The sequence below is a fragment of the Poecilia latipinna genome, unplaced genomic scaffold (assembly GCF_001443285.1).
Source record: "Poecilia latipinna isolate Pla-1442-1.1 unplaced genomic scaffold, P_latipinna-1.0 Scaffold779, whole genome shotgun sequence".
NCBI lineage: Eukaryota > Metazoa > Chordata > Actinopteri > Cyprinodontiformes > Poeciliidae > Poecilia > Poecilia latipinna.
In genome coordinates, this window is record NW_015113395.1 from 18424 (window position 1) to 43734 (window position 25311).

Consider the following 25311-nt stretch of genomic DNA (forward strand, 5'->3'; position numbering starts at 1 on the left):
TTGCTTAAATGTTTTTAATGCTAACTTTTTTTGTTTTTTTGCTTAAATAGCAATGTCCCCTTTTCCGGTTTACTTTCACTAACTTGACGAGACATGTTGCAAGTAAAATTTTAAGTGAAACAGCGCCGCTGTGCGGCCAGATGTTCATAGGACTAAGAAACACTTATTAAATCCATGATTTTATATATATTCTGCATGGAGTTTGTAGAGCAGCCAAAATTTGTACTCAAGTAAGAGTAGCATTATTTTAATATATTTTTACTCTAGCAGAAGCAGGAAGTAGTCATTAAATTTGGAGCATGAATTGCCTTCTTATCAGGATACAGCATCATCATCAGATTCAGTTCAGGACTTTGAATGGAACATTAAAAATTCTTGATTTTGTTTTATTTATTTAGCACTGTTCCATTACAACAAGAATTTCCTGAGGTCTTTCTGTATGGAGTTTGTATGTTTTCCCCAAAGCATTTGTGGGATCTCTCCAGGTATCGCAGCTTCCCCCCAATGCCAAAAAAACATGACTGTTGGGTTAATTTGTCTCTAAATTGTCCTTGTGTATGAGTGAACGTGTATGGTTGTTGTTCTATGGGTCTCTCAGTCGAACGCTTGTTTTTATAACTAGTTACTACCACTGAGACATTTAGTGCAAAAACAAAAGGAGCATCTTAAATAATTTTATGTCAGAAAAACAGGTATTAATTTTCACATTTTAAATAATCATCTCCTGACAAGTTTTCAGCTAACTGCTCTTTGAATCACCTTGTTTTGCTGTTTAATTCACACTTTCTACCTTTCAATCAGTGTTTTTTATTTTTATTTTTTGATGTTTTTTTTTATTTGTTGTTTTTGTTTGGAGGTTTCCTAACTTTAAAGACGATGTAGGAACAGATCAACAGAGGGCAGCGTTGAGCTACAGAAAACCGGACTGGAGCTCTGATTCCTCAATTTGAATCCAATCAAATCATTTATTGACATTTTTTGTGCTCCTAAATGCAAAAAAGAAACAGTGTTTCTTTGGGATGCTCAACAGTTAAAGCGTGGAAAAACATCAATCAGACAACATAGTTATAACATAAAGTAAGTGCGACCATATAGATGCATCATCTTAGTTAGTTAGTTTGCTGAAAACCTTGTAACACAAACTCAAATATTTCCACAGTATAATTTAAAATAATAATGACATGAAATCCAGCAATGCAATCAGATTTTCTGTGTCTATGATAATAGATCATTTTTACCTTAAAATATGAAAAAAAAAAGATCTAAAACCAGTATAATCTCTTTTGCTGACTGAGTTTCCAAATGTTTCTGCTACAAACAATCAGCCACTGTAATGTCAAAAATTACAGTTGTTGCAAAACGAAGATGATTATCAACTTAAAAGTCACAGTCTGAGCTCACAACCCTCAGCACTGCCAACTGAGAGGTGGGCATGAAGTTTGGTGCATTACGCGTCTCTGCTGACCTCATCTGGTCAAAGAACCCTGAAATAATGGAACTGGCTCAGCAGTAGCTGCTCAAACTACCATTTCTCCCAGCATCCTCAGTGTGGTACTGCAGCTGCACTGTAAAACGTTTGAGCTACATTTAGTACAATCTCCTACTATGTAAGTCAAATAAATTTAGAAAGTTTTAGATTTTGAACCTAAATGTGTGAGTTTGTGAAAGATAAACTTACAGTAGTAAGTTGTGTTAACTTTTTATTAATTTTGTTAAACCCACAAGAGTTTTTATGTTAGTACTTAAAAAAACTGAAAGAAGAAAAAGGCAGCTGTAGAAACTATTTCCTAGAGTGCTAAGCAGCATGTTTTTGTATCCTGAGACAGAAATGCATTACATTGATATGACTTTTGTGTTATTGAGAGAAATGTTCTTAATGCAGCTGACAGCTTGCAAAGCTTGAAGATCCTGTTCACATTAAATGTTTTTGAGCAGAGTTCATGCTGATGTTGAATAAATATTCATAATCTGACCATAAACTTTGTTTATGCGATTTGAAACAAGAATTTAAATTATTCTTAAGTAAAATATGTATTTATTTTAACTTGATGTTGTGAGTGAAAATAATACAGAAATATATGCTCTTTAACTAGATGAAGGCAGTTTTTTTTCCTTGCATATTGTGAAATAATTATTTGGTTTAAAACTCGCAATTCAAGATTAATGAGTTTAAAAAACAATGTTTATGCAACTTGTCTCTTGTTGTTAAATCAACTTCATGAACTTTAATTTCTGAGTTAAAACCAATACAATTTTTTTTGTTGACTTAAATTGCACCTTCGATGCAGTAGGTGGACTTTTGTTTTCAAGTTAAACCATCTTCAAATGTTTTACAGCGTGCAGAACAGCAGACAGAAGGGCCCTGCAGAGGATAGTGAGAGGAGTTCAATCCTCTTATTATATTAAATCATTTTACTGCTTTTTGTTTTTACTCAGGTTCACTCAGGTAAACAGAAGAAACATATAAGGAGTTAAATACTCTTTTACAGAACTACAGTCATTTAATTGTATAAGACAGATAGGTTCAGATTCAATCAATATTTACAAGAGTTGCAACAACCATTTCTTCATTAAATCTAAATAAGATAGTTGATAGAATAATCCATTTGATCTGTTTTGACCAACATTCAGTCTAAACTATTTTTTAAACATAACAGCTGACAAGGTCAGATGAGCCGCCAGCTGCAGGAATAAGAAGTTGTTTTGGCTGCACATGAGGTTGCTGGAAGATATTTTGCTTTTATTACCAGACGAAGGTTTTATTTAGCCTCACAAAATGTGGAAACAGACAGAAAAGCTGAATTCCTGATGACCAACAAATGTTGAGATATAACCCAATGAACATTTCCTGATTAGTATCTATTCAAACAGCAGTCACAAAAGGTCCATTACGCTGGCATAAAACAGTTTTCACTGGAAGTGTCACACACGATTGTTCAGAGATCATCCTCTGAACAATCACGCTTCGCCTCCTCACCTTTCACCGGTTTGGCCCCAATACAACCTGTTTATCTGATCCTGCAGGTTAAAGGACGCCTGATTCCTATTTGTTGAAAACAGATGGGCTGCAATCCCCATTTTACCTTGTGATGTTTGACGCAAAGAAGCAAGAGGAGATGTTTGTCTTCATGCTGCATTTTTACTGCTGTTTTGATGAACTCTAAAATCTGCAATCGGATTCACCTAAAGAGGAATGACCTAGAGTCAACGCACAGCTTCAGTTATTGTAGCTGGAAACTAGAGATCAGGCCTGAAATCTGGGTGGAGTGATGGACTCTGAACTGAACCTTAATAGCCACATAAAGACAGTTACAAAGTCGGCTTTCTGTCACCTGAAGAACATTTCCAGGATTAAAGGACTAATGAACAAGAAAGATTTAGAGAAACTCATCCATGTGTTTATCTTTAGTTGCATTGATTATTGACATAGTGTCTTCACATGTCTGCCTAAAAAAAATCAATCAGATCCAGAACGCTGCTGCTGCAGGTGTTCTGACTAAAACCAGGAAGACAGAGCACATCACCCAGTTCTACAGTCCCTACACTGGCTCCCTGTAGCTCAGAAAACAGACTTTAAAATACTGAACTGCTTAGCACCACAACACATTAAAGATCAGCAACTGTAGTCTCAACCTTCCAGAACCCTCAGGTTCTGGTTCTGGTTCTGCTCTGCATCCTAAGAACCAGAACCAAACATGGAGAAACAGCATTCAGCTTCTATGCACCACAAATCTGGAACAAACTTCCAGAAAACTGCAAAACAGCCAAAATATTTGGTTCCTTCAAATCCAGACTAAAAGCCCATCTGTTTAGAATTGTTTTTGGACCATAATCAATAAACCATTACCATCATTTTGATTTGCATTTGGCAAAAGGTAATGTTTCAAATGTTGACTGTGTTTTCTATGACTTTGTATTTTTATGATGTAAAGCACTTTGAACTGCCTTGTTGCTGAAATGTGCTAAAACTTTGATTAACTGATTCACTTATACTCTGCTTACTATACTCTGTCCTTATATAAAACACAGAAGAAAAACGTTTTGACTCAGGCTTACATAATTACATCATTATGCATCACAGGACTAAAATGTCTGTCTAACATTGAACTTGTTGTTTAACTTGTTATGCTGTGTACCAGAGAAGCCCCAAGTCTTTGGGATCAAAGCCAACTTCAGCTAACATGGCCATGAAACATAAAGCCTCCAAGCAAACAGGCCAGCAGTCACAACACATACTGTTTGTGCTTTCAGCTGAACTCTCTGAAAAATGCAAACTTTTGGTGAGAAGCATCAGAATCAGTTCAAATCAATGGTGATTCTTAGATAGATGGTGTTCTAGGCGAACCCCAGTTTTTGTCAGTCCCCCAACCAATAGATAGATACCACAAGTCCGAGTTGGAAGATCTGCACCATTTCAACTCTTCACCAGTGTATGAGATACATGAACAAAATGGCTGCTGAGATGGAGAAGGAAAACATATCAGATGATGTGGACAAGCTGCCTTCGATCTCATACTACAGTAAAGTTCACTGCCTAATGAACAAGAAGAGTGAGTACATAATAGAGGAGCTTCACAGCCTGAAAGCCATATAGGCAATCAGCGTTTAAATGCATTTGTAAGGAACATACAGACTTTTCACGTGAATAACAAGATTCTGGTGGCTGGCAGAGCAAGTGTAGTTTCATACATGTAGGTTACATGTCCGTCTTAGTTAGCAGACAAAAGCCACATTAGCTAAGCTAATTTTGCTAGTTCAGCAGAATGTACTACAGTAAATATCACTGATATTTATCTTAGTATTACACAGAGGTGGGTAGAGTACTCAAAAATTATAATTAAGTAATAATTGTATTGTTAAGTTAGATAGGAGCGAGGCAAGAGCTAGTTCTAAGCTTGTGGCTTTTTTTTTCATTGTTGTCATAGCAACTCCATAGCAACTGGTACGAATACCTACCAAGGTGGTAGGAGAACTATATATTCAAGGCAACATGAGAACTATATATTCAAGGCAATGGTAAATGGTAAAATTTGGGTAAAATGCAACTGATGCAGTCGGTGATTGTGTGCCTCCTCTTTTAAATGCTGCCCTGGGCAACTGCCCATGTCTATCAAATGTGCCTGGTTCAAACTGTTTGGATAATCATAAAGTCCTTAGGTTAAGTTAAATCCCTTTCAGAAAATGCCTCTGTACTCCATGACCTGGCTTCTGAACACAGCACAGCAGACAATTCGTTCCACACATTTAATAAAGCAAATAAGGTGGCGCCATATTTACTTGTTCAGTAGCGTTCAAAAGTCATGAGTCAGCCGACATTTCTTAATAGTTTCTTTTCAAACAGACTCCTGAAAAACTTTTGAAGTTTTAGGATTAAGTTCATTTCAAAAGAAACAAAATCTTTTGATTTTGCTTGGAAGAAAAATTGTTACAATAAATCATTAAACTCAGATAAAGGAGAAGACATTGAGCATTTGTTTTTCTAAAAAAAACTTTATAATCGCCCACATTTGCAACCACAGGTTAAAACATGCAACATACCCAAACCTCTTGCAAATTGCAGATGTAAACGTCATAAAACTTATGGCATATGAATGTTTGAATTTGAAATTGTTATGGATTATTAAAAAAGGCGGTAAAGGTGAAGGTGAATTAGGGGATGGGTGTGGATTTTTAGCATTGCCTGAACAGCTGTAACATTTGGACCCAGCCCTTTTTTATCTCTTGGGTTTATGATTTGTTTCACTGAATGATTCACAGATAACAGTGAGAGGCTTAACAAAATAAATAATTAAAAATCTGGTTCAAAAGTAAATCTGTAAACTTTTACGCAATACCTTTTTGAAGCTACCAACAATACTTTTTTGAAAAATGTACTAAAATCTCCTTAAATATTGTTTCACCTATATAACAACATGTCAGTTTCAGTTGTTTTACTGCTTTACTTCTTTGCTGTGAATTATTATTTAAAAAATTATAAAATAAAACCTCCATGGAACAAGCTTACCAGTCTATATGCCTCTGATGACATCACAAGAGGCCTCTGGCAACTAATCATGTTTTTCCTATTGAAAGCGAATGAGAAATAAAGTTCAAACCTGTCAAAGCTAATTTACCCATCACAATGTCTATACCAGTTGAACAGCTTTATTTTATGAGTCTCTTAGGATTTCATCAATTGAAATACAAACAAATAAAAAAAATATCAATCTTTTTCTTCAAAATAAAAAACATTTTATTTTGTGGAAGTTTCAATTTGAAATTATTTACCAAACTGCTTTTTTATTACCAGAGAACATTTCTTAGTAAAAAATTATGTAATGTGTTCAGTTTTATTTATCTAGTGCCAATTCACAACAAATGTTATCTCAATACACTGTAAAAAAAAACAAAAAAAACAAAACAAAACAAAACCAAAGCAGTCATTTCAATTCCAGTTTATTCAAGTTAATAAATAGCAGCATAAACTCAATTAATTATTCATAGTATTTTAAAAAGTTTCTATCAAAGGAAACCCAACAGATTGCATCATGTGACTGATGTGCAGCATTTATTCATTCATAAATGAATTGTATATTTAAAAGATTACAAGAAAGTCTGGCTGTTTTGGGGAGAATTTAAAGAAATGTGGGTGGAGTTTGAATGGGCAATATTTGAATAATGGTGATAAACCTCAAGGTAATTCTCAGAAATGGACTGAAGTGTGCCTTGATGGGAAGGTATAAATACTAGTGGGTAGGTAGGAATTTTACTCAGAAAGTCACCTTTCCCCTTTTTGAAGGAAAAACAAATGAAGAAAATAAGGGAAGGTCCTCATCATGAGGCATCTTTAAGATGTTTTAACCAACCCTGATACATGTTCAGCTGACCTCTTGACACCTTTAAATTTTTTGCTTTTGGTGCTCGTTTTTCATGACGCAGTTTATGTCCAACAGCCTTCACAGGATGCGCATGCTGGTATCAGGGCAAAACACAAACAGCAACAAATACAACAACACCTCACAGAACACAACAGAACCAACATTTCTCAGAGGCTACTGGGTTTGCTGTGATGTCACAGAGGTTTTTGATTTATTGTTTATTCCCTGAAGCAGGAATCAGAGAAGAATGCAAACCAAGGTCAGGAGACTCAGTGCCTGAATCTATGAGTAAAAACATTCATTGTTATAGAGCTTGCATAGTTCTTTGTTTGTTTGGCCCCTCAGTAAGGCTATTAGGTACAACCAAAACTGTAGAATGCATAGTTTAGTTCTTATCCTAATGCATATGAAAATATTAAAATGCAGAAATAGAAAAAGATCTGTTTGTGAACTTTTGTACTGTGTTTTGTACTGTGGTTTTGTAATACTGATTTTATTGTAGTTTTTGTTTGTCTTATGTGTTATTTAAGAGTAAAAGAAAGTAGAGAGCAATAAATATGTCATTTACAAATATAAATGACATATATATATATATATATATATATATATCTATATATATATATATATATATATATATATATATATATATATATACATATGCCAAATTAACATATAAGTTAATGAAATAATATAACACAAGAACATATATTTTATTTTGCATTGTTTAATTTTAGAAGTAATACATAAATAATGAAAAAATAAGGAAAGATTAGAAAGAAATGGAAAATTAAATAATGCTGTTAATATTAAATTACAACTGATTTAACAATAGTATTAACATTAAATTGTATAATTTAATAAATTAGGAGACAGTTCTTATTTTTGTATACAATATTTGGCACCTTAATAACTTCATCAAGCCATTTATTTATTTATATGTTTATTGCGAATTTTGGCAGGATCCGTCGTCCATATTTATATCCATATTGATTTTATGTGTAAGAAGAGCTTCTTGATAAAACACTTCGCGGGAAACAGCCTCGTCTATCACCTTTTAAACTTCATATAAATAGTTGATTGGTCAATTTTTCACGTGCTGGACAAAAGCTGACAGGATTGGTCGATAGATTCCACATAGTTAATTCAAGAGAGTGCTCGAGTTCATTCCTCCGTCATATGACTCTGTCTCCCTTCAATCAATGGAGGGCTTCAATGATTGGTTAGTAGTAAAGTGACGTATTCCCGGGTGTGTGATGAGCCAATGACATGAAACTATTCCTGGAAGAGGAGGAGCCTCTTGACATTCTTTAGAAGCCGGTTGCGTGTCACCGGCATTCAGTGTCAGCCCGCGTAGGAGGACGCCACTGAGAACTATTTATTTATTTATTGTAGTTTATTTTAAACTTATCGAAGCTAATCATGCTGGGTCTGTGCCTTTATGTCCCCGTGTCCAACTCGGACCCAGTGGAAGTTGAGTATTTTGAATCTAACGGACTACCGTCGGAGCTGAAGTCGCTGTTCAACAAACTCAGCGTGTTCCTGCCCTCCCAGGAGTTCTCTACCTACCAAAAGTGGAGAAAGGTAGGACAGATTAATTCACTATTCTCCTTATCATCAACTAAAACTATATGGAAACAAATTTTTAAATCATCTAAACTTTATATATATTTATTTAGAAATATTCTACTTCATTGTTAGACAGCAGTTTTTCGGCGGGCGGAAGTGTAGGCCGCACAGTAGAAAAGACCGGTTTCAAAAATTTTTACTAAGTTTAGACTTCTCTTAAGCCTATTCAGTAGTTATAATGAAACTAAATCAGTTCGTACTTCCGTATTAAAACTGTATATCAATAATGTTTCTATTTTGATAGTGTATCATTTCTGAACGAGTCGTTTCAATTCTCCGGGAAATTCCTCCTTTCATGCGGTCAGCACGCAAGGTCAATCAGATCGGGCTAATTCCGCCTTTTTTCAACCCAACATGGTGCCGGAAAACACTGGAATTTACTCCAACGCAGCTCTGCTCCTCCATATAATTTGTCACCGCAAATTGTGCAAACAGCTCATTATATAAAGGCAACATTTATGACACTATGATTATTGCCAATGCAAAATGGATATTTTTTTGAAAAAAAGGAAAAAGCAATATGTCCTGCAACTGCAACGGGTGGCATTGATGCAATGCAATTTATTTTTTCAGACTTTATTTGTTCAGAAATTATTTATTTATTCTTTTTAATGTTTAAAATGAGCTTCTAAGCCATTTTAGGGCCTTGTTAAGTCACTATCAGCTGCTGACTATTTTACAGTGCTTCAGTATAAAAATCAGTTTTTGGTGCGCAGCGACACTTGTAAAATTGAAGATAACTTGGACTGAAAATGATTCAATATCCCAGAGATTTAGTTATAAAATTAAACCATTTCAGAGTGAGGTTTGTTCAACTGAAATCAGTTTTTATGGTTCTTATTTAAGTCCTTATCGGAAGATTATAAAGACCGTAATAAACCTTAACATCCTGCAGACCAAAACTCCTATTGTTTAAATTCCTAAAATCAATTCCAAGTCAGATTTATGCCCTTGTGCTTTTGCATGAGCTGCATGGCTTGGCTGAAATGTCTCTGCAGGGTATCGTTACAGTCATATGCCTGCACTCTGGTCTGCAGGTCAAGTATCTGTCCTATCCAGCCTGGAGTACAGCCAGTTTCTCTGTCCCTGTTATAGCTCAGCAGGTCTGAAGCCAGACGGGATTAAAACAGTTGGCGGGTCAGCCTGATTGGGATGTTAAAGATAGATGTTGGTATGGAGTGATACCTTCATGGTGAAGGGGGCACTCCTTTAAATCTCCGGTGTCGTGACTTATTGGTGTTCCCACATGCTGTACATTTCGAACTGGCAGCTCTTCATTTATAAGCGGTTTAATTAGATTTACTGCCAGGTGACTGACTGATTCTGCAAGATGGTGTTCCCTTCAGAGAAATTGATATCTGCATTTAGTTTTGGGGGGAAATAGGCAAATAATCACTAATTTCATTGCAGAAAACTCTAAAAAGTGAAGAAAAAGATGCAGATGGGCAGCTGGACTTTGAGGAGTTCGTTCACTACATGCAGGACTACGAAAAAGACCTGAAACTGGTGGTGAAGAGTCTCGACAGGAAGAATGCCGGTATGCAGCCACTTTTTCTCATGCTTGTGGCATTGGCCTTTTGTTTCGCTCTGACTAAGCAGATTCTGATCTGTTTCTGTCTTTCTAGGCCGCATCGACGCCAAAGAGTTGATGCAGTCGCTTCGTGACCTTGGCGTCCATATTTCCCTGCAGCATGCAGAGACAGTCTTGAAGAGGTAATTAAAAAAAAAACAAAAAAAAACACTTGCCCTCCTGTTGATGCTTGGTTTGCTTATCATACTAATTTCTCTTTTTTTCAGTATGGATAAGAATGGGACGATAACAATTGGCAGCAAAGACTGGAGTAAATACCCGATGGCGGAGAAGACTGACAACGTTCCTGAGATCATCCTTTACTGGAAACACTCCACGGTTAGTTCCTCATTCTGACTTTAACCCAACTCAATTCAAGAATACTTTATTAACCCCAAAGGGAAATTAAACGCATTACATGTTTTTACTTGGGTGAAAGTAAAAAGTTGCTGCCAAGAAATGACTGAAGAGTAAAAAAGCATTTGGTGAAAAGGCAATTCAGGCAGTGAGTAACTGATCAAATTATTAGTCGCTTGATGTTTGTAAATGACAAAATATAAAGTTTAGTGGACATGAAGGTATTTTAAAGATCAAAATTAAAATATTTCACACAATTGGCCAAAAAAAAAAAAAATTCCCCAAATTGGTTTCTTTCAATATAAAACTTTAACACAAGTGCAGCTTGACTGCCCTGATCGAACATGAAACCTTCTTTCAAATGGTTTAGAAAGTTCAATTAGAAATATAATGTAAAAAGCTACTCGGGTAAATGTAACTGGTTCCTACCCAAATCTGGAAAGGAGGTCAAATGTTAGCTTTACAAATTAAATTCAAACTCTTCCTGTATTACATAAATATAGAGATAACCCATTTTCCCTGATAAGACCTATCAATATGGCTGCTATCGTGCTAATCAAAGCAATCAGGGTGTCGCACCTTGTTTGTTTTCCTGCTTCCTCGGAGATCAGTCTGCACAGGTCGTGCGTCATCCATTAAGCTCCATTAGGCCTGTGAAAAGAAATGAGGCTCATTCCAGTGGGGATTATGTTGGGAAGATTTTCCAACTTGCTGAGCTGTTATGTAAACGAGGGCAGCAGTAAGTCAGAACCGGTGCAGACCTGCAGGTTATTTTGGATCCCGATGTGCAGCCCTGCAGCCTGGACTCATGACAGAGACGAGAATAGAGTCGGTCGCTCCTCACTGCGCGCCAAGAACATTGTGAATTAGTGATGAAACCTCAGCTGCTGGAGGGTTTGACCAGGACAGTAAATCCAGTCAGTTTGTTTACAAAATTAATCACATTCTCGCCTCGTCTTTGTCCTTTTTTCCCTCTGATTACTGTCCACATACTGTGCTTACAGTTCAGATTCTCGGTAAAAGGGATCGGAGTTGATTAAAAACCGGAAGCAGTCGGTTCCTGGATCTGATCACCTTAAAGCAGCAGCGCCTCCTCCTCTGTTTGAGGAGCCCGAATTAAAAATCTGCGTCAAAGCCCTTTGTAATAATCCCCAATAATTATTTTAAATCCGACTCGTGTGATCCGTGACGGTGACTTGGCTTGACCCTTACTATGAAAAGACAACCTGCCTGGTGACTCATATTTTCCCTTCACAGAAGAGCTTTGTCACTAATGAGAAAATCCTCAGGGGTCAAAGCGAAGACGATTGAAGGAATGTTGCTAGCTTGCACCAACAAATCTGCAATAAATTGGCTTTGGTATGGACTAGAAAAGCATTTACCAACTTGGATGCAAGTTTTGACTTTAACAAAACTCAGATAGTTTGGTGCATAAATTAGGTTAAGTGTGCATCCACACCAGCCCAGGTTTCTCAAATTGTTTGCAGTGTAGAGTGAAAGTGAACCACACCATCTGAAAATGGAGCAATTTTAGTCCCCAATCAAAACCGATGTAAAAATATCAAAACTCTTTGCTCCTCAAATTTAAAATTGTTCCAAATCGGCAGATTAGAAATCCAGAAACATAATAAAAAATTTGTCATTTTGCAAATTGAACAATTTAAATTAAAATATAACAGTTTTGGTTTTGGGAGATATTTTCCTAAAAGTTGAACTGTTTTGTTGGCAGATATTTGATGTGGGTGAGAACCTGATGGTGCCTGATGAGTTCACCATGGAGGAGAAGCAGACTGGGATGTGGTGGAGGCATCTGGCCGCAGGTGGAGGAGCTGGAGCCGTTTCCAGAACCTGCACCGCCCCGCTGGACCGTCTCAAAGTCATGATGCAGGTAAGAGGACCGTCAAACAAAAAAAACAAAAAAAAAAATCAGAGCAGTGACTACTTCTCCGTTGCTTAACGTTGGGTTGCACCATAAACGAGTTAAATTTTAACAGTTGGTTAAGGGCTGGACAAACAGTCCATGGACCGATTCTCGATGTACCGCCAGCCAATCGGGTCTCGGGAACAAGCGTCACACCCTTGACTTTGAAATCTTCTTGTCGTCAGTGCGATTAGGGGTGCCCTGTGCCAAGTCATGATGTGCCAGCAGCTCCAGTTTACGTCAGAATGAAAGTTGACTTTGACCTTTTCATTGATTAGAAACATATCAGTTGTAGTTAAACCAACCTGACCCAGTTGGCTGGAGCTTTGTGCAGCCCAGATGTCAATGTTCCCAGATCACCCAAAAACCCAGAGTGTCAACATATTTAAGTCTTAAATTGATGAATCTGAAGTTGAGGCATTAAAATGTCTCGAATGCCTTTTAAAGAAATGGTCTAATGAATTCGGAAGTTGGAACTACAACGCGGTTTACGCTGTGGTAACCGCATTCAACATGACAACGCTCATAAATATTGTCTTCCATTTTATTTTTCGACTGGGAAGCCTGTACTTTCCATTTCCGATTACAGCTGGAACTCAACATTACGTTTCATGGAGGCTGAACTAATTAATCGGCCGTGAAGGGAAAAAACTGCGACTTTCCGTCAGAGGACGGATCGAGCTGCGGGCGCAGACCATCATCGTTACGTTCTGTGACGCGGCGGTTGAGGCTACCGCTAACTAGCTGCTAGCTAGCTCGCTTGTTTTTTTGCGTTTATTATGGCTAATTGTAAATTTACCGGACGATGTTAGTTTTCGGTTTTGGCTCACCTGTGATGTTGTCAACTAATGCTACTAATGTCAGTTATGATCGCTGACGTGCCGAAAATCCCTTCCCCCAAAAATAAACGGTTTACGGTGCTAATGCTAGCACTGTTCTAGGAGCAGTATTTGTTGGAACACAAACTCTGATGTCAGAGAGACTGGATTTTTAAACATGGTGGTCAAACACCAGGCTTTGCTATTGAAATAAAATTATTCAATCTGTTACTGTGGAGGGAAACTAGGGTTTTATTTAGTTTGTCTATGTTCTTGGGCGTCTATCAAATTTAATAATTGGGGTGAAAAAAGATATAAATAACATTGATCAATAGAGGTCTTAAACTTAATTCATAATGATCTGACTCTGACTTAATCGCCATTAAAATAAAGTTTTTAAACTCGTTTTATTTACCTGCTGGGTGTTCTTTCCCTCTCAGGTTTATGGATCTCGAACCAACAACATGTGCATCATGAGCGGGCTCATGCAGATGATCAAGGAGGGCGGCACCAGGTCGCTGTGGCGGGGGAACGGGGTGAATGTCATCAAAATCGCTCCTGAATCAGCCCTGAAGTTCATGGCCTATGAGCAGGTAACAGAAGAGACTCTAATTGAGAAATTTAAGCTCTGATCTCCGGCATTCGTCCTCCATTGATGTGCTTTTTTTTCTGAATGGGTTTCTGCAGATTAAGCGTCTAATCGGCAGCGACAAGGAGACTCTGAGCATCCTGGAGAGATTTGTGGCAGGTTCTTTAGCCGGAGTAATTGCCCAGAGCACCATCTACCCCATGGAGGTGATTATCCTTTTATTTAGATCTCCTACCTGGAAAACCGTCAGCTTTAGAGGTCTGCATTTAGTAACATGTCTTCTTTCTTTTCAGGTTCTGAAAACCCGTCTCGCTCTGAGGACAACCGGCCAGTACGCCGGGATCTCGGACTGCGCCAAGCAGATTTTCAGGAAAGAAGGCCTCGGGGCGTTTTATAAGGGTTACGTCCCGAACATGCTGGGCATCATCCCGTACGCCGGTATCGACCTGGCCGTGTACGAGGTGAGAACGGACTCTTCTAGCTTTAAACTTTGGTTCTGATGAGCCACAAAGTCTTAATTTCTGGGTTTTGTGGTTTCAGACGCTGAAGAACGGCTATCTGCAGCAGTACGGCGCCAACAGCACCGACCCGGGCATTCTGGTTCTGCTGGCCTGCGGCACAGTGTCCAGTACCTGCGGTCAGCTCGCCAGCTACCCCCTGGCGCTGGTCCGAACCCGCATGCAGGCACAAGGTGAGACTGAGTTCTTCTCTGGCTCCCATTTAGGACCATTAATAAACTACTGAAATAATCCTAGAATTTATTTATAATGCTCCTTATATCCTTAGTTCTCAAAGGGCAAAAATCAAAACAAGCAATTGTAATGACTAAAAATGATTAAATGTGTAAATTAATCATAAAATTGCACAACAAACTAAAGAAAGCAGTTTGATAAAAGAACAGCACAATCAAAGCAGAAATTAGGCCAAAACTGCACAAAAAAATAAACATTTTGTATTTAAAATTAAAAAAAACCTTTGTATGCAAATATGTACATGACAAAGTTTTAGTTTCACCCAATTAAAATGTAAAAAAAAAAAGAAGCTATTAATCACTTCCTTTGCTACAAATGATATGTAGTTGGATTTTATGCATAAAATGTTTTATTTAAAAAATTTAATTGTTGCATCTTGTATTTCTAATGTATAAAAAGGATTATTAAAATAACAGTTGCTGCTCTAGACTTGATTTATGCATCAGACTAAAACTCTTATCACTCTAGGGAATGAACTTCTAATCAGTCGATGTGAAGCACATTTTATCTAAGATTAGATGTATTAAAGATTTTATGGCTCCTTTTTGTTGGGAACTACAATTAACAAGAAGGGATGTTTGCAGTTTAATCCCTCACAGATTTTGCAGCGCCAATTAGAAATATTTGCGGCAGATTAGGCAGTAATTGCAAATGCATGATGTTTTGACATCAGGTCTGAGGCAGCAGTGTAGTAAAAGTAAAATACTGTCACCTGCAGGTGGGAGTTTGCACTGACTTGAACCCAAAGTTTTTCACCATTTTTGTGGGAAATTAGGCATCGGTGCAAAAACATCTGAATTTTGAGTGAACTTCTATGAACGCAAGATAATAAAAATACTGACTTATTTTGTCATTGAAGTCTCGAGCCACATAAAACCTGAGTGAAGTCGGACACGTGCTTCAGGTGACTGAGGAAAACTCTTCACTATTTTATCTTAATTTCTGCAGCTGTGACGGAGGGTAACCACCAGCAGGCGTCCATGACGGGCGTCTTCAGGCAGATCCTGCAGAACGAAGGCCCCGCCGGGCTCTACAGAGGCCTGGCCCCAAACTTCCTGAAGGTCATCCCGGCCGTCAGCATCAGCTACGTCGTCTACGAACACCTCAAGACTCAGCTGGGGGTGACGTCGCGCTGAGCCGCCGACCCGCCCGGCGTTAGGAGTCTCATTCTGTGAATGTCAGCTGACGTCAGGCTGAGGAAGAGGAGGAGATTATGGACTCTGTGAGCTCAGGATGTCAGGATTACGACCGCTGCTATTTATGTTTTTAAGTGTCGAAATCGAGGACCAAATGTTTGGGCTCGAGTCTGTCCAGGTCTTTGTGTAGCTCTGTAAGCTACTGACTGTAGCATTAAAATGCTCTGTAGCCGTTATCAGTTCTGCCTCTTCATCCTAAAGAGGGAACATCTTTGCACAAACCTCATCCTTTTTAGTTGAGTGGCTATTTATTTCCACCCCTCCTGTATTTATTTATTCTCTAGATGAAGGGAATAAGCCAATAGTGCTATTATAATTTATGGTGTGGGATGATCGCCTTAACATCCACTAAACACTAACTGTAGTCGTGTGACGTTTTTATTTTTGTATTTAAAAGCTGGAAGTCGGCACATGTTCTGTGCCTTTTGGAGGATTGTTGTCTTGAATGTTCACCTCAGGTTTAAGGGAAATGTATTATGAGCACATGTTCAAAAGCTCTGGAGGGAAATATGAAGCATTTTGCACTTTAATCAATGTTAGAAGGGCTTATAAATGACTTATCAATGCAGAATGAGTATAATTTCAGAATAAAGATGTTTTAGTATTTTAATGGACCATTTTGATCCAAATAAAAGCATAATTACATTAAGTCTCTGCTGTTTTGTTTTATTTTGCATGTAGATCATCCTGGTTTTTTTGTCTGAATGACAAACTGAGAAGTTGGGAAATACTGTTTCAGGATTTGAAAGCGGTGGCTTTTGGGGAAAAAATCTGGTTTTAAATGAATTTTTACTTCCAGGGTAAATAAGTATTGCACAAGACTGAATCAGTTTTCTGTCAAACTTTATAAATCTTCTGGATCCTGGCTTTACCAGGATTTCAATAAATGGAAATTTACCATGAGTCATAAATTACATACTTAAAAAAGGTGTTTGTTTTTTTTTTTTGAAGATCTGACTCCAATTTAAAAACATAAACTTGCATCTGAAATCCTACAATTTTGATAAGTTTAAAATTAAACACAAAAATTTACTAATCATGATGTAATACAAATTACCAAAAATAATTTGTGGTTGCAAGAATTTTATTTTTATTAATCAAAAGGTTAAATACCTACTTAATACCAGAGGTGGGTAGAAAACCCAAAAATTTTACTCAATTAGCAGCACTTCATATTTTTACTCAAGTAAGTAGATAATAGAAATTACTTTACTAAAGTATTTGGTGAAAGTTGACTCAAGTACTTGGACTTTTCATTTATAAATATTACATAGTCAAATGGACCAAAACAAAGTTAAGTGGAAATTTTGGTATTTTAAGAACAAAAATGACTATAATTCATATAAGCAACAAAAATAGTCGGGCGAAAGAGTTTTTTATTGAAAGAAACTGATTTGGAAAAATTAACATTTTAATCAAAACTGCAGGTGTGTGTCTGAGTCTGGTGAATCTCTGGTTAAAACATGTTTTATCAATCTGGGTAGAAAATCTAGAAATTTTACTTAAGAGTAGAAAGACTTCATAATAAAATGATTCAAGTAAAAGTAAAAATAATCCTAAAAGTATTTTTTTATTCAGAAAAATTAAGTAAATATAGTTATCACCCAGAAAAGCCTAAAAAAACATTTACCTTCTTTGTAGTTTAACTCTTTTTACTGCTTTTACAAACCCATCATGATCAACAAAATTTGGTTTTTCCTTTTTTTTAATTGCAAAAAAATAAAATTAAAAAAAACGCTTTAAGGTCAACGTGAAAACTGATTTCTATGAAATGTAACAAATTAAGTGATGGGACAAAAGATGGAGTAAAACTATTTCTAAAAATACTTATTTTTTGTAATGATTCATAAAGTTTCTAAAATGTAACTTCTTACTTCCCACCTGTGGAATTTGGATGTCAGCACATTTAAATATTACATACTAAAAGTGTTGGTTTAAAACACTAAACAAACCAATTAAAAATATGCCAAATGGAAATCAAGTGCTGTAACTCTTATTTAAATAAAGAGCTGCTGTGGATTGTGATGCCCACTTTAAAAAATACAGGGTTATATATTCAACACAACTTCACTCCAGTCTCATCAGATTTATGTAAATTTCTCACTCAGGCATAAAATGTTTCTGCTTAAGTTAAACAGTAATTTTCTGAGGACTGGACTGCTTGTACTTTAGCCTGACTGTTTCCCAGAAGCATCCAGGAGTCTCAGGAAATACAGAGATTAAAGTCACTCTGAAGTCTGTCAGGAAGTGACTCACCGTGCTTTGAGTAGACCAACGACTGAAAACGCTGTGACCTTTAAATTTATTCTTTCTTCTTGATTGTTGGATGAGCTGTGAGCAGATCAGAGATGATTCATTATGAAAACACAACTAACTCACACCAACACATCTAAAAAGGTCCAGTTATTTTTTAAATAACTTTTGTTTTTATTTCTTCTTGGTAGATGTTTCAATCATCAAAAAGTTTTAACCAAGGAACTGTGACCCACTCTTGTTTACTGAATTGTTTTCATTCAGCCACATTGGAAGGTTGTAATACCTATCAGACTGTTTAAGGTCATCCCACTGCATCTTGATTTGATTCAAGTCTTTACTTTAACTAGGCCACTCCAAAATCTTAATTCTTGTTTAGCCAATCAGATATTACATTACTGGCGCTCTTTGGATCAATGCAAAGTTCTCATGTTACGTCAGAGTTTTGTAGCTGACAGCCATATTGATGGGTGTCTGTAGCTAATTGTTAATAAACAAGCTCAAGCTCATTCCTATTTAATTTATAAACAATACAAGTATGTTACAATTATTACTCGATTCTAATGAGTCTAATTTTTGCGTTTTTGTTGGTTTCAAAGCCATGGTTCATCTATGCTTTGCACTGTGCTTGCCTGCCAAGATGGTGGTTCAGTGGCGCAGATCCCTTCTGGTTCAGATTTGTGGGAACTATGAATTATTGCAAATCCAGGTTCTGAATGCTATGTTGTCGAGTATAATCTCCTCTGCCATCATCTGTTGGTCCAGCAGCATCAGCACCAGGGACTTAAAAACATAAAGAACTGAGAAAGATGGCTGGTTCTGTTCTGGAATCACTGGAGATAATGGTGCAAAAACTGATTGCTTTAGAAGTTTCTTCAGTCAGAGGCTTCTTCAAAGTCACTGTGATACAGACTGATACAGGATGTCCTTCCTGGCTACTGCTATTAGGATCTTCAACAGTTGTTTGAAAAACCTTGGATAATATGATTTACAACAATATTCAATTGAAGTATTTTGAATTTGATTTTAATTTAGATGAGAACATTTAAACGGTTGTTGAGTTCGCACAATTTGTCCTGCGGAGGCTACCATACCAAAACACGGAAGTATTTCAATTTAAGGGGTTCCAGTGAGGGCTAATTAGTGAAGCTAGTTCCAAAATGGGTTTTAGGTTTATTTCGTCGGGCAGATAAAGACTTTTTGTGATTTTCTTTTGTTTGTTTAGTCAGGACCTTACCGGAGGTCGTGTTGCTGTTAGGATGGTCCAGAGTCTGTTCCGGTCGGGTTTTCTGGTGCGGGTCGGTCACACCGTGCTTACCTGGGTCGTAACCCTCATTCTGTTCCTGCACAACACAGGTGAGTTTATTTAAACCATCAGTTTACCTGTACAGCAATGTCTCTGTCAAAGTAAAGAATATTTAAGTCCGATTAATTAGAGGCGTTTTGAGTTTTCCATCTTAGGTTCTGTTAAATGAGTAATTCATATTTTTGCTGTTGAACAACAAAGCAATTCAATTAAAAGAAAAGAAAAAAATGGTGGATAACGATGATGTGGGCAGGAAGGTTCTCCTGCAGCAGTCAGTCTTGCAACGAATCTGAAAAAGCCTCTGACTGACAACAACTGCTGTATGACAATTTAATAACTGTTATGAGATCCTATTTATTAAACAAATAAAGTTGTCAAATTTTATATAGAAACGAATTTGTAAATCATTGAAAATCTGAAAGACATTCAGCTTTAATTTTCTTTTTATTTGGGATCAATTGAAAATAATGAAGAAAATAAAATTCTCATTAAGAACAAAATTTGAGTCACTTTCTTGAGTCATATTTTTTATTTCTAGCCAAGTTTAATAACTTAATAAAAAGTAGATTTGGGTGTGCCAAAGTCTTCTGTTGGAGTATCATTTACGGTAAAATTAAAGATAATTTAAAAAGCATGGCAAATATTATGTGTTGTACCTCACTTTTTCAATGTAAGATGATTTAAATGTTCAAATTAAATGTGTGTCATTCTTATACAATGGCATTAGAATCAATGCAGTTAGGTATAAAAAGAAGTAAATTTCCACCATATAAGTCAGAAATGTTCTAGAAAAAATTTGGAAATTTCTGAACCTGAAATGTTAAAATTTTTGTAGAAAATCTCAGAAATTTACTAGAAAAAAACAAGGAAATTTCTAAGTGCTGAAAGTAAAAAAAAGCAAGACAAGAGATTAATCTCAGAAAAAAAAAAGAAATTGCTCAACTCCAAAAATTGAGAATTTGTGTGAATTCAGACATTTTCAAGAAAAAAATAGTTTCAAAAGTTGATAATTTTCTACATGGACTTAAAGTAAAAAATGTTTGACTTTTGAAACTCATAAAATTTCCAAAACTTACAAATTTTCAACTTTTAGTATTCAGAAGTTTCTGAGTTTTTTTAAACAAAATTTCTGAGATAAATCTAAAAAAACTTTGGGCAGAGATTTACTTTTACTAAAATGCTGTTGTATTCTTGATTTGCAGTCCATCACACCGCAAAATCTGTTCCAGGTTTACTGAGCCAAACATCCTTAAACAAAATAAAGAATTAAACACAAATATCACATTTATTCTTTAAGAAAGAGGTCAAAGGTCAAGTCTGACTGTCTCATGAAATAAATAAATGTGTGTGCAGATTTGCGGCGATGTGAGGAGCGAGGAGAGCTGCTGCTGCCTGCGCTGTTCTTCCTGCTCGTCCTGCTGTCGGTGCTTTTGTATTTCACCGTCTCTTTAATGGATCCTGGGTTTGTCCTCACCGACACGTTTAAGGTTAGAATAAATTTAATAAAAATGTGTTTCCTTACAAAAAAAAGCAGGCAGCAAGGATATAAATAGTGTTTACTATTTGAGACACAGCTTGGGTGTCAGATGTTGACCCACATCTGTGTGTTTCGTATGCGGGCTGGTGAAGGGTCAGATGAAGAAATGGAGTCGATGATCCCTCAGCCGTCGACCCCTCGGCTGCGGCGCTGCGGGTTCTGCCTGCTGCAGGTAACCGGTCCCCACCGGCTCCAGAAACTTCTGATCCGCCACTAAAACTTTCTGCCCAGCTGACTTCACGTCCTGCTGGTTGAATCTGTTGGTTTATTCAAAGTTTATCTCTGGATATCTGCTGCTTTTGATCAGCTGGATTTTTTTTTTGTTTCACCTTGTTCAAATTCAGTAAAGGAATGCTATGTTGGTGCATTATAGGTAGTAAAATATTTTATTTTTTATTTAAAAAATAAATTGAATTGTTTATTTGCATCTTTTAATGTACAAAAATGCCTACGAGGTTAAATAAAATATGAATAACGTGGCAATTTTTTTGTCCGATTGTTTAATCATCAGAATAAGTGATTAATAAAAGAATCAGTAGTAGATTTGTATTTGTGAAACATTTCAAACAGCATACATCATTTTGGTTGTAATGTGACAGAATGTGAAGAATTTAAAGTTTGTTTTTGTGACTGCATGATTAATAAAATGGCGTGTTTGTCTTGCTGTGTGTGTCCTGAGCAGCAGCCAATGAGAGCAAAGCACTGTAAGACGTGCAAACACTGCGTGCGGCGCTTCGACCATCACTGCCCCTGGATCGAGAACTGCGTGGGGGAGAGGAACCACCGCTGGTTCGTGGTCTACCTGCTGGTCCAGCTGCTGGTGCTGCTGTGGGCCCTTCACATCGCTCTGTACGTCCACTGGGCACTTCTACACGCTCTAGCATCATGCAAAATTCACATTTTGAACATTTGTGTTCTTCCGTTTGGGTCTCAACTGCTTCTAAAATTAGCCCAAGTGCTTAAAAAAAAAAAAAGGGGGAAAAAGAACATTTCCACCATAAAACTCAATAACATTTTGAGATTAAGCTCAGAAATCATTCAGAAAAAACAAGGGAGTTTCAGTTTGAAAAGTCAAAAATTTCCAAGAAAAATAAATTTTCTAAAAACAAAAAACAAGAAATGTCTGAGTTTTCACTTTTTATATAAAAAATTTGCTAGAGAAAAATCTTGAGATTAATCTGAGAAGTTTTCTTGAAAAAACGTGGGAATTTTAGTTTTAAAAATTTAATATTTTGTAGAAGAAAACTCAGAAATGTGGGGAAAAATCTCAGAAATTTTTAAGAAAGAAACTCAAGAAAATATCAGTTTGAAAATTTACTAGTCAAAAACTCAGAAATTTGGGGACTCGTGTCAGAAATTTTCTTTAAGAAACTTGGAAATTTTCTGACTTCACAACTCGAGAATGTTTGACTTTTCAAACTAAGAAACTTTTCAAACTTGGAAATTTTCTGAATTTGAAAAGTCAGAAATATTTTCAAGCTCAATAAACTGCCAATTTTTAATAGAAAATATCTGAGATTAACCGCAAAGTTTGAGATATTTTCTTTGCAGAAATGTACAGTTTTTTAAAAAATGTACAGAGGCCCTAAAACACAGTCACAGTTTGCAGACATTTTAATGTGTGAGTGTAAAGGTAGAGTCGGGGGCGTGGCCATCAGCAGGTTACTTGGATTTAAAGTGACAGAGGCCCTAAAACATCTCATTCTGAAAGCAGCTCAAAATATGCAGAACTGAACAGATTAAGATCCATTTATCTACGAATGATTTTGTTAAAAAATGTAATGAACATGTTTTGTGACGTCATAACATGTTGAAGGAAACTCAGGAGGATGAGTGAGGGAAGCTGTGCGGTTTTATCGCTCTGCGTCTTGCTGAGTTAGGTAACTCGTGCTGATCTTTAGAGAAAGCAGGTTGTGTAAGAGAAAGCTGCAAAGTTTTGTTCAAGGACAATCATGGGATCTGCATAAGTTTCCAGCTAAATGACCAGAAGAGCCTTAAAGCCTCATTCAGATCACAATTTTTATCTCATTTTAATTTTATTAAGCTTAATCTGCTGCTGTTTATTTGTTATAATTATAAAAAAGAAACAGAAAAGCATTTTTAAGTTTAAAAAAACTAAATGTGCTCTGATGTTTAAGACAAAACAATTAAAAATGACTAAACAGTCGAGGATAAAACCTTCGAGAGAATCACCAGCAGGTCAAGAGTCGCATAAAGTGGAGGCTGTAAAAACACAAGACCTTAACGTGTTTTATGAAATCTCCAAGGGTTTGAGTTCCAATTCAACGTTTTAAAGGTTTTAAAAGTCCTTAATTTCTTTAAAAACAAAGATCATACACATTTTTTCCTCAGTGTCTGAAGTTAAATCAAACCTAATTTATTCTGTTTTAGCTCAATTAGATTTAGCAAAATTATTTATATTTCCCAATTGACAGCTAAATTTAATGAGAAATATTTTTTTAGAGATTTTTTTTAGAGTATGTTTAGAGTAAGAAAGACATTTAAAAACATAAAATTGTGTTAGATTTTAGTTTACCTTAGAATATTAACACAAGATCAGACTAATAACAGTAATGAATGATATAAAATAGTGAGCTGAAACTTACTATTTCTTAAGTGGTGCTGGAAAAGTTTGAAAACTTTCCTGGAAAGTGGTTGAAAAGTGAACAAACTGTTTTTAGAATAATCTGTTAGATTAAAATCACTGGGAAACAGAACCTGGAGCAGAAGAAGACAGAGGAGATCTGATTAATCAGCCCTGACTGAAACCTAAGTGCCTTACATAAGACACCGTAAACAACCTTTGGGTCTCTTTATCTGAGATGTCTTGAGGGAAGCTGAATCTCCAGACTCTAAGATACGGATCATTTAAAGCAGATTATATTCAAAACAACTCCGCTTATTTAAATCTTCACAAGCTGCGTTTACATCAACCATAAAATTGCACAAATGGAAAAATGCCAATTTCTGAGAAACTCACTCGAAAATTTTTTGACTTTTCAAACTCAAAAATTTACTTGTATTTTTTATGGGAAATTTCTGAGATTAAAACTACAATTTCTGAGTTTTTTTGTTGTTTTTTCAAATTTTTGACTGACACGAGAAATTTCATAGTTTTTTTTCTGGAAAATTTCAGATATTTTTCTCTGAAAAAAAAAACAAGAACATTTGTAAATGACTCAAATTTCCTTGTTTTTGTTTTTTTTATTTATTTCTGATTTAATCTCAAAATTTGAGTTCTTTACTAGTAAATTTCAGACCCAAAAATGTCCATGCATTTTTTCTCTCAAATTTTATTTTTTAAAAGTTTTGTTGGCTCTAATGGCCTTTATTTGAAAGTAGTTTGACAGGAAAGAGGGTTATGAGAGAGGGGGAGGACATGCAGCAAATGTCACCAGGCTGGGAATCGAACCTGCGACCACCGGCATGACGACTAAGGCCTCAATGCATAGGTTGTGCTTTGCCCCTGCACCACCACAGCTCCCCCATTTCTCTCAAATTTTTTGACTTTTCACACTCAAAAAATCTTTGTTTTCTATAAAATTTCTGAGATTAAACTGTAAATTTCAGATTTTCTTCTTGCAAATTAAACATTTTTTAAACCCACAAATTTCTTTATTTTTTCCAGAAAGTTTCAGATTTTTTCTCACAAATTTTAAACTTTTTAAACCCAGAAATTTCCTGTTTTTTTCCAGAAAGTTTCTGATATTAATCATACAATTTATTTTTTTAGCAGAAATTTGCTCTTTTTTTTGTATATATTTTCTATGTCCCTAACTTGTGTTTTTGTTGTTTTTCTGCTCCAGCTCGGGGGTTTCTCCTGGCGTGACGTGGGATCTGTGGTTCCGGGCGAACGGCTTCCTGCTGGCGGCGCTCGCCGTGGTCGGGGTTTTCTCCGGCGTCGTGCTGCTGCTGCTGGGCTGCCACCTCTACCTCGTCTCCATCAACTGCACCACCTGGGAGTTCATGTCCCGCCACCGGATCTCCTACCTGAAGAACTGCGGCGGCGAGGAGAACCCGTTCGACCGCGGCGTTTTCTGCAACCTCTGGGATTTCTTCTGCATCTGCAGGACGGTGATGTGGGAGCAGGTTTACCAGAAAAACGCCACAGAAGTCCCGCCTGAACTCAACGAATTTTAAAACGAAGGAAGTACTGACGTTTTGCAGGAGAATTTTAGTTATTTTTGTTTTAAATTTCGCTTCCAAAGAGCCAAATTTTCTGTTTATTATTCAAAGGGTTCTGAAAATGAGTAAAGAGGCAGCAAAAATTACAAATAAAGCTTTAAAAGTTTTAGAAAACTGTTGATTAAAATCACTTTAGGGAGTTACAAGGATTACCAAGTATTTTGTTTTTGGTCTATTCTAATGCAAATATGTTAAAATAAGACAAAACAAACTTAAAAGTAACTTTTCAGCAAGATATAGGAGCTTATGTGTAAGCCAATAATTCACTTATATTGATGATAATCGTATAAATTGTTTTGAGACCATTTTTAAGTAACATAATAATAATAGAATAATAATGCAAG

The 25311-nt window shown here is 36.4% G+C and overlaps 2 protein-coding genes across 2 annotated transcripts; both read left to right on the forward strand.

The window, feature by feature from the left end:
* The first annotated feature begins 8175 nt into the window (after positions 1-8175).
* slc25a25a (solute carrier family 25 member 25a) lies at positions 8176-16335 on the forward strand. Its single transcript, XM_015046400.1, has 10 exons — positions 8176-8438; positions 9894-10020; positions 10109-10196; positions 10281-10392; positions 12140-12298; positions 13590-13742; positions 13837-13944; positions 14032-14199; positions 14279-14429; positions 15439-16335. Exons 1-10 carry the CDS (start codon positions 8277-8279, stop codon positions 15624-15626), a joined length of 1416 nt encoding a protein of 471 aa, XP_014901886.1. The 5' UTR covers positions 8176-8276; the 3' UTR covers positions 15627-16335.
* Positions 16336-19018: 2683 nt separating this feature from the next.
* Positions 19019-25114, forward strand: zdhhc12a (zDHHC palmitoyltransferase 12a). Its single transcript, XM_015046402.1, has 5 exons — positions 19019-19295; positions 20599-20738; positions 20868-20954; positions 21465-21631; positions 24589-25114. Exons 1-5 carry the CDS (start codon positions 19199-19201, stop codon positions 24920-24922), a joined length of 825 nt encoding a protein of 274 aa, XP_014901888.1. The 5' UTR covers positions 19019-19198; the 3' UTR covers positions 24923-25114.
* The last annotated feature ends 197 nt before the right edge of the window (positions 25115-25311 follow it).

Coding starts and splice junctions, on each gene's coding strand:
- slc25a25a (XM_015046400.1), top strand. CDS start 8,277: ATGCTGGGTCTGTGCCTTTATGTCCCCGTGTCCAACTCGGACCCAGTG. Junction 12,299..13,589: donor GTCTCAAAGTCATGATGCAG/GTAAGAGGACCG, acceptor TTTCCCTCTCAG/GTTTATGGATCTCGAACCAA. Junction 13,945..14,031: donor GCACCATCTACCCCATGGAG/GTGATTATCCTT, acceptor CTTTCTTTTCAG/GTTCTGAAAACCCGTCTCGC.
- zdhhc12a (XM_015046402.1), top strand. CDS start 19,199: ATGGTCCAGAGTCTGTTCCGGTCGGGTTTTCTGGTGCGGGTCGGTCAC. Junction 20,739..20,867: donor CCGACACGTTTAAGGTTAGA/ATAAATTTAATA, acceptor CGTATGCGGGCT/GGTGAAGGGTCAGATGAAGA. Junction 20,955..21,464: donor GCGGGTTCTGCCTGCTGCAG/GTAACCGGTCCC, acceptor TGTCCTGAGCAG/CAGCCAATGAGAGCAAAGCA.